At 38.5% G+C, this 9,845-nt stretch overlaps 2 protein-coding genes across 2 annotated transcripts; one reads left to right on the plus strand and one right to left on the minus strand.

The window, feature by feature from the left end:
* Positions 1-6: 6 nt before the first annotated feature.
* On the minus strand, positions 7-5,641 carry zgc:101583 (uncharacterized protein LOC494104 homolog). Its single transcript, XM_061048527.1, has 6 exons — positions 5,511-5,641; positions 4,513-4,645; positions 3,765-3,821; positions 3,376-3,466; positions 1,756-1,916; positions 7-1,636 (listed from the first exon to the last, which is right to left on the minus strand). Exons 2-6 carry the CDS (start codon positions 4,643-4,645, stop codon positions 1,002-1,004), a joined length of 1,077 nt encoding a protein of 358 aa, XP_060904510.1. The 5' UTR covers positions 5,511-5,641; the 3' UTR covers positions 7-1,001.
* Positions 5,633-9,550, plus strand: mars2 (methionyl-tRNA synthetase 2, mitochondrial). Its single transcript, XM_061048526.1, has 3 exons — positions 5,633-5,921; positions 7,242-7,576; positions 8,300-9,550. The coding sequence occupies exons 1-3, from the start codon at positions 5,654-5,656 to the stop codon at positions 9,476-9,478; spliced, it is 1,782 nt and encodes a 593-aa protein (XP_060904509.1). The 5' UTR covers positions 5,633-5,653; the 3' UTR covers positions 9,479-9,550.
* Positions 9,551-9,845: the final 295 nt, after the last annotated feature.

Genomic DNA, 9,845 nt, shown 5'->3' on the forward strand with positions numbered 1-9,845 from the left:
TCATGATGTAGTCGAATGTTTAATCAGCATTATCAAACACAAAAACAGTTAAACATCAGAGATATGTTACAGCTTGACATATATTTGGAATAAATGTATACAGGGAAAAAAAACATTCTTTGGTGCTGTTTGTATATAATACTGAGGTATTATAGAAACTCATCAGAGGAATTTGAACGTGCTCAACAACAGATGTTTGAAATGTATTCAGGGCAAATATGGTATTTTCTTTACACTTCTTTATGCTATGGTTAAAAGTGCAAACCTATGAATAAGGTGATTGTTTTCAGTAACAGAAGGCACAATCTGGTGAATTAATTTAGTTTATACTCATACTACATTGTAAAGTATGTAAACGGCAGTGCAAAAGACTTCATGTTAATATAAATTATACCTCAACCCTTGGTGAGGAGTTTTGAAGTGGTTTTAAAACAGACTTAAAGATTGACGCTTCTTTGCGACCTAAACAAGCAAACCAGACCATCCGGGGGGAAAGACTGACTATTTGTGTAAAGTTATTCTTAAAGCCTGTCACCGCTGCCACTGGGTCTGAAAAAGACAAAGCAATTTACAGCAGGCAGACTGAAAGAGCCTTTGTTTGTATTTCTACAGTGAGTGAGTAATAAATTAGCTGATTTAAAAACAGGAGGAAGAGAACACATTCTCTCACAGGATAGTTTCAGCAAAGAGGTAAGGCGTGCTGCTTTGTCCACAAGGACCGCCGAAACTGACATAAAATTAAATTTCCTCAGTTGCTTTCACTTTAGAATTCTGCCCTCTTTTTTAAAACTTTATCAGTGGTATGAAATCCAGTGTTAAAAGTTTATTTTTTTCTTCACTTTGGCAACTTTGTTCATACTGCATTGACTCAAACATACTTGAACTCAAATTTAGTAAAACAAATCTTGTCATATTTTAAAGCTACGATGTGCTTTTAAACTTCAGAATTGCAATAACTTTTTTTTTTTTTTTTTCATAATTGAAAAGACGGTTGGTCCTCTTTAAGAAGTCCTCTGGTGTGCACCCCAACCACCCTTTGAGCCACCTTCTCTGTGTAGCTTTACCTCATCCTCTGCTTGACTGTCGAGGGTGGGGAGAGCCATGTAAGGCTGGTTCCCCCATGGAAAGCCCTGAGGACCCTTCCTCAGGTAGAGTGGGAGGGAATCCCAGCTAAATGTGATGTCCTTGAAAGCATGGAGTAGGAAGATCCCCAGAATAATGGTGAGAAAACCGCTTATCGTTCCAACTATTCCGTCAGTGGTCATACTCAACCACTCCTTGAAGAGGATAGCTGAGCAGGCCATGACGGAGGTGGTGAAGAAGACGTAGTAGATGGGAGTGACTAAGGAGGTGTTATAGATGTCGAGGGCTTTGTTCAGGTAGCTGATTTGAACGCTGACACAGATTACCAGGCAGATGATTAACGACCAGAACAGGGGTTCCTTCAGCACTGCGGTCCCAGCGAAAAGCTCCTTAATGCCAATGCCCAGGCCCTTGACACAAGACACAGAGAGGGAGCCAATCACAGAGCAGATCAGGATGTAGACCAGCACATTCTTCTGTCCAAACCGCGGAGCCACAGCAAAGATAAGAACCAGGCTGCTTCCCACAACGCACACAGCAAACACAATGAAACCTAGTGGGAGCATTCAAAAAGGAGTTAGTAACCTGGAAAAAAACCCGTCCAGCCCTCGTTTGGGATTCAGATTCCACAGTTTGGTTAATAACATCATACGGATGAAGAGCTGGTTCTACCTGGGTCTTTGAGCTTCTCAGCCATGGCGGTGAGCGACGCCACCTCTTCCTCCTGTGGGGCATGGATCACCATCACTGTGGAGCCCATAACACACAGCAGACATCCGATCTTCCCATGCACATTCAGCCTCTCGTTCAGAAAGTAAGAGGAGAGCACAGCACTAGAAGGAAAAACAAATGACGTACACAAAGAGAGATAGCAGATATGTTTCACCATACCATTTGTATAGTAGTGATACTACATTGTTTTCTTTGTGCTGACTTTCCTTTCATCAATCCTTTCAAATGTTTTAAACTAAATTCAGTCTCTCACAAAACTTGCTGCTGTAAGTCAGCTGTTACTATGGTTATTTACGACAACAAGATGATGTATGAGCTCAACTCCAAATAACAAGTCTTTCTAAAGGAACATATCTTCCAGGTCCATAACGAGGCTCAATTTTATGTTTTTGTATTACAATTGGTCTTAAACAAAGCTCTGCCTTTTGAGTGAAAATTGCAATTGCATACAAGTTTAACATGCAAACAGGAATAGGCAATAACAGATGGTTGTTTATTTGTAATAAAATCTTTTATTTTGCTTTACCAGGACATCTCCTTCTGCAAACTGACAGAAGTTGTTTGTGCTAAAACGCCAGCTTGACTGATTTAGACAAAGAGCTTTTGCTGTTAAAATGATTTACAACACCTGGAGCGAAGTGTTACTTATTGTTAAAAGTCCATGTGCTGTTGCTCATAGGGACTTTCTCAAACCATTCCCTTCCCACTTCCAACGCTTTTTGACATCACGCCCACAGCTGAATTAACTGCCCATTGTCAAGGTGGAGGGAATAAATACAGCAGCAAGCTTTGGGCTGACCACGCATCACGGAAACAGAAACTTTATATAACGATGATTTTATGTCATTCACCTAAGGTTTCTAAATAAATTACCCCAGGCAGACTTATTGAACCACTTAATATGAGAAAAATCTCTATATCTTTTTGGGCGTCTATTTTTTGCAAAAATCTGTTTATTAAGATGTTCAGTTTTTGAAAGTCCCAGAAATTATTAAATACTTTATAATCAAATTAACAACGGTGCCCATTCAAGTCTAGTGTTCATTAGATCCCGAATATTAAGTAAACTTTTTGAGTTTTGCCTCTGCATGATACTACTATTCTTTATCTAACCTAAAGCGGTTACGTTTCTGCGGGTGATAACTTGGAACTTTCATATACAGAGTGTCTCCCGTAACAACAGTGAAAGGTGTTACACCTGCTCATTAGTTCAGGATTGGTGCAGACTTGCCATTGGACGGTTAAACAGCCCACTCTCACACCACATTCAGAGGTTTTTGCACTCAATGTGGCGGACCCTCCATGGGAGCGTGCAAGCAGAGTGCAAGTGTATAGGGATAGTGCGTAGAAAGTGATTTGAGAAAGGCACATAATTTTGTTAATAATGTAATTGGACCTCAGTTTTGAACAAATCAAAGTAATAAACTTGAAGGTTGAAAGAGCTAAGTATATCTGTATCATGCTCAGCTAATGTCTTATTCAAGTATGTGATAAAATAAGTGGAGGTAAAATAAGTTGAGGTAAAAATGGCAAAATATATCTTGGGAAAAAGACAATTACCTTACAAGTACACTCAGTGCTCCAAGAGGAGTCACCAGTGTTGCCGGTGCAAATGCATATGCAGCAAAGTTTGCAGCCTCTCCAGCTCCCACTAGAATTAAAAACATGACAGTGTACATTAATTAATTTTTTTGCAGCTTTTTTTCAACCCACGTGTGCAAATGAGCTCTTTGTAGGAATGTGTGCTTCAAAGAGGTTGTGTGGGTGGTGCTCCTACTGCAATCTCACCAGCATAAATACCAAACCCACTACAGCCTCATTTCCCCCCTTGAAAACAAAGACCACAATGTTTCCGGGTATGGCTGGCGAGCAGCATAACCAAGACGAATAAAAAACAGTTGTGCTATGGTACCCATTTGTAGAATGAAGTATTTAAATCATTCACTTACTTGAAATAAGTCCTGCCCACCACAGCCATTCCTTCAGATAAGCATACCCCCCTTGACCTGAGGCAACAAAAAAACAAAAAAACAGTTACAGATATCTCACTTCAAATATTTTTTACATTTAGTTTGTTATGCAATGTCTTTGGCTTTCTTTAAAAAACTTAAATAAACCAATTACACAGAAACTGATTATACAAATTATTTAAAAACGTTGGCTTGAGCTACAATAACATGGTCAAGAGCATTTTATCAATCAAACTTTATTTATATAGCACCTTTCAGACAAATTAAATTGCAGTTCAAAGTGCTTAACAAGAGTGCAGAAAAGTTATTGACAAAAAGTAGTTTATAAAATCATTGATAAAATCATTGAGAGACTAATGCACACCAATAAGAATTAAAAATAAAATATATGTATAAAAATAAAATACAATAACATACGACACATAAAAGCAAAAAGATATTAAAATAAATACATAAGAGGAAAATATTTAAAATTGTAGTAGGATAAAAAGACAATACAGTAATATTAAGATTTGAATTGATATAAAACACTATATAAAAGCTGGACTGAATAAATGAGTTTTAAGACTGCGTTTAAAAATGACTACATACAAATATGTAGGAACAACTCTTACATGTAAATGAACATTTTACCTGTTGAAAATGTTTGTTAACATTTAATTGCGTCTTCTAGCAAAGACGTAAGAAGAAATGTAGTTTAATTTGAAGAAAGTCGTCTTTACACTACCTGCTCGCATTGAACCCTTGCTGGCCAATCGCAGCAGACCTTTCTTCTTCAGGATGAAACTTCCACCGATAAAAGCACTGGAGCTCACGGCCAGGCTGAGACCGATGTAGAAGTCCGTACGGTTCACTTCCATCTAAAAAACAAACCAAAAACACAAACCTGAGTTCCTAAGTATGTTTCAAATAAAGCTTAATCCGACCGTAACTTTAGGGAGGATCCGGGCAACAGGCAGTTTAAACATCACATGATAGAGGGACTCTGTCTATCGTAAAGAGGTTAAAACTATCTTTCAGGACGGAAGAGGTGACTAACAACTTTCTTAGTTTTTTTCTGAGTTAGCAACCGATAATTAAAATATACATTAAAGCTGCCCGCTAAACGTCAAAGTGTTGTACCTCCGTGGTCAAGTCAACCCCATTCGTCGTCGCTGACTGACTGCAGGAAGTGGAACAGCTGATTGCCCACTTCCTGGTAGTTTCCTAGGAAACGTGAACGGGGAAGTTAATTTCCTTCAGCTTTACAACTTTACGAATTAAATACAATGAATATAATAGAGAAACAAAAATAAATGCTAAAGTCATGACGTCCTGTTTAGTGTGTTACATTTAAATAAACGATAACATTTAAATAATCAGTCAATGTATGATCGATGTTTATTAGATATAATTTTTTATTGTTTTTTTAATTATATTTTTTTATTTGTAGTGTCTGATATTAGCCTTTACCATACAGTAAATAAATTATCTTCACTTCCAGCTAGAAAAGTCAACAAAAGCTACTAACTTTGCGTAGGATAGTACTCGCTATCTGATTGGTCAGTGGTGTCTACAACGCACTATGCAGCGTTTATATTGGTCTAGTGAAACCGGAAGTAGGAGCTAACCTTGACAAGTGAGCAAAAACACATGAGCTGCTGGTTTTAGGGGGAAATGAGATTATACCTGATCGTCAAAAACCGGAATAAATTTACCAGGATTATTAAACGATACTCGATTTACCTTTCTGATCGTGGTTGCGTCTCCGTTTGTTTGTTAAAAGAAAATAGACCTTGCTAAATGATTGGGTAGCAATCTCCACATTTCCACTTGCATTTACCATCATCGCTTGGTGGACTTATGTTGACATCGACTGCTCTCAAATAATGAGGACCCTTTTGTTGTCCTATGCCAGAAGCTATAAGGCTTTTCACAGACTGCAGCACAGCCCATGTTGTCTGACACAGAAGAGGTTCACTGTGTTGAGATGCATGAGCTCACATGTCTGCAGAGAAGACAGGAGTTACTACATTACAACTCCCATTTTCTACGTCAATGCTTCTCCTCATTTAGGCCACCTGTATTCAGCTGCGATTGCTGACTGCCTACACAGATACAAACTACTGAAGGGGTTCAACTCTAAGTTTGCAACAGGTAATTCTTCCCGTCCATCAATACTAACGTGTTTGTGTAACCTTTATTATGGAGCACACTACAAATAACAACAACATTTCTCCACATGTAGCCCTAAAAAAAAAAATCACTTTTTATTCACATTTAGAGAAATATTTGTGAACTTTGTCATATTTACTTTTGTGAATAAAAATGTAAGATAATTTAATTGGCAAATATAAATGTTAAATGTTATATATAAATGTTAAAAATACATGTTAATCCTGATTCTAAATATTTAATTTACATTCTAAATATTTAGCTAAGATTGTAAATATTTATAATCAAAGCTAAATATATAACATTTCATTATATTACACTATATTGTTCATATTGCATTATATTATATTATATTGTACTACATTATATTATATAACTGCACTCTGCAGTACTGTGGTACAACACTGCCACTCTTCTCTGCTGTTTACATTACTTGCTGCTATTTATCATACCAAGTCACTTTAATCACTTTATCTTGTCATTCTCTGCAAATACTGTCTCAATTCCCCCCAGTTAACTTCATCATTCATTTTGTACTGTATATACCCCCTGGTTTAATTTCTATTTTTATTTATCTTATCTATTCTGTTTAATGTGTATTTTTGAGCTTTCTTGTCTGTGCTGCTGTAACGCCCGAATTTCCCCTCTGGGGATCAATAAAGTATTATCCTATCCTATCCTAAATATATAGAATATAAACTAAATATTTAGCAACAACTTCTAAATATTTAGCTAAGACTCTAAATATTTAGCAACGATTTCTAAATATTTAGAATCAGGACATGTATTTTTAACATTTATATATAACATTTAACATTTAGATAAAACATTCAACATTTAGATATAATATTTAACATTTATATTTGCCAATGAAATTATCTTACATTTTTATTCACAAAAGTAAATATGACAAAGTTCACAAATATTTCTCTAAATGTGAATAAAAAGTGATGTTTTAGGGCTAAATGTGGAGAAATGTTGTTATTTGTAGTGTGCGCAACTTTACAATCGGTTTATTCCTGTGGGTTTTATGTGATTTACAGAATGTAGACACGTAGGTTTCGTTAGAGCATGTCATGTCAGGCATTTGTGGGTTTCAGCCTCATGTACATTCAAACTGCAGCTTTTTTATGATATACATTTTAAATTACATTTCTGGAGTTTAGGCAAATTAAGGGATTAAACAAATCACCTTGGGCTATGGGACATTTGGATTGGTGTTCTTCAAATTCTGTTTTGATTAAACAATTCATTGTTTTATCAAGGGCATTACAATAATAACTCTTTATTATCACATTTCAGGTACAGATGAGCATGGTTTGAAAATCCAACAAGCCGCTGAAGCTGCAGGAAAAGACCCCCTGCAGTTCTGCACTGATGTCTCTCTGAGATTCAAACATCTCTTCAGCAGCTGCAGTATTTCGTATACAGACTACATAAGAACCACCGAGCTGAGACACAGAGAGGCAGTGGAGCATTTCTGGTCAGTACTCTGGAACAAAGGTCTCATCTACAAAGGGAGCTATGAAGGCTGGTACTCCACCCAAGATGAAAGCTTCCTCACACCATCGCAGGTGGGAGACGCTTTTGACTCATCAGGGAAGGAGATCAAGGTGTCGCTGGAGAGTGGCCATAAGGTAATATGAGAGAATGTAGGATCATAGCAGTGTGGGTTTTAGTGGAGTGGAAGGAGTGTCAACACACATATCATGCATGTAGTATGTCTGCTGTGGGTTAGGAGTGCTCGACAATAAAAAAAAATAAAAAAAACCCTGTTGGGCATACAAAGACGTGCCAGCCAGTGAGGGTCTTACACAAAGGTCCCACTTCGTTGCACTATAGCAAGTGTAGACATCAGTGATTTTGAATTGCTTTCCTTTTAATTTTCTTTCATTCTAAGAGTTTGATGACATTGATTCAACTCTCATGTCTTCTCAAAATGAAGCTAAAGACTGAGGTGTCTTTTTTAAAGTAAAATCATCACTCTGAGACATTAAAAACACATGATATCATGTTGACTGGTATTAAACACTGCTGTGTAATAACAGAGATTTGTGGTTATATCAGGCGTTTTATATTGTAATATATCTTAGAAATGACGAGTAGTGTCTTCATGACACCTACAGAGAGGCCCATGCTAGTTGTGTTCCCATTACTAGTTTTTATGCTGATGCACGCAACTACTTCCAGGCTCTAGTTATATATTAAATGGACAGATATTTATCATGTCAAAATAACAAAGGTGTATTCCAAAATGTCAGTCTACTCAATATTGCAGACATTTAATCACATCTCTACACCTTGCACAGTTTAACTTTATCAACACACCTTAAATCTACTTTCCTCTCTTTTCTTCCCAGGTGGATTGGATGATGGAGGAGAACTACATGTTCCGTCTGTCTGCGTTTCAGTCCCAGCTTCTGGACTGGCTCAGGGGAAATCCTTGCGCCATACAGCCTGAACGATTCTACCACGCCGTTCTCCAGTGGCTGCAGTCGGACCTTCCCGACCTCTCAGTGTCCCGTCAGAGAAACCGCCTCCAGTGGGGCATCCCTGTGCCTGGTGACCTCGAACAAACCATCTATGTGTGGCTGGACGCTCTGGTGAACTACCTCACAGTTGCCGGCTATCCAGAGACGCATGACAAATGGTGGAGCGTTGCCCATCACATTGTTGGAAAGGACATTTTAAAGTTTCATGCCATCTACTGGCCGTCTTTTCTCCTCGGGGCGGGGCTGCCACTGCCAAAGACAATATATGTCCACTCTCACTGGACCGTCGGAGGGAAGAAGATGTCTAAAAGTTTGGGTAATGTGGTGGATCCTATTGAACGCTCTCAGATGTTCACAACTGATGGCATGAGGTACTTTCTTTTGCGTCAAGGTGTCCCAGACGCAGACTGCGATTACACAGATGACAAAGTGAGGAAGCTTCTGAATGCAGAGCTCGCTGACTCTCTTGGTGGTCTTCTTAACCGATGCACAGCTCCAGCTCTTAACCCAGGTCAGGCCTACCCGTCGTTCTGCTCTCAGTCCTTCCCCAGAGATCAAGGAGGCCGGGCAGTAGCTGAAGACTACCACATGCTGGATGCTGTAAAGAATCTCCCATCTGTTGTAGAAGAGCACTATGAGAGCATGCATGTATACAAAGCTCTGGAGGCCATCATTGCCTGTGTGAGGCAGACCAATGGATTCATTCAGCGCCACAAACCCTGGAATCTGGACCGGGGGAAGACTAAAGACCAGCAATGGCTAGAAACCGTTATCCACGTCACACTTGAGTGCCTGAGGATTTATGGCACTCTCCTCCAACCAGTTGTACCAGAGATTTCAAACAAACTGCTCTCCAGAATCGGGGTGCAACCTGGCGAAAGGAGCTGGGGAAACACTGACTTCCTGCCAAAATTTCAGGGAAAGGACTGTCCATTTGAAGGAAGAGCGCTAGGATCTGACTTTGGAGTGCTTTTTAGTCGCTTGGAAAGTCCAAATGCAGATAAACAAAAACCAAAGCCGACAAAAAAGGCAGCAAGATCAAAATGAGGAAATGTTTTACTGCTTCCTGTACACAGATGAAAAAATAAAAATAAAAGGCTTCTGGCTGTTTTCACTTAATCTTTGGGAAACTGTGGTGTCTTCATTGATATCTTCACTTAGCTGGATTTCCTGTTAAAAGCAAGTATCTTAGAACTTGTACCTTTATGAATTTGGCAAGTTCAAGTGTGTTGGCTTTACATTTTAAGAATCTTACAGCAGCATTTTTGAAACTATGAAAGCTTAAAAAAAAACAGTGGAGTTGAAAGTAAGTATTTTAGCAAGCGAAGACATTGAAGGAGCATACATACACTCCAAAACGGACACATCAGCCAATAAAATCACTTTAACCAATGTGTCTAATTAGGTAGTATAA

This window comes from Labrus mixtus, chromosome 10 (genome assembly GCF_963584025.1).
Source record: "Labrus mixtus chromosome 10, fLabMix1.1, whole genome shotgun sequence".
Lineage (NCBI taxonomy): Eukaryota > Metazoa > Chordata > Actinopteri > Labriformes > Labridae > Labrus > Labrus mixtus.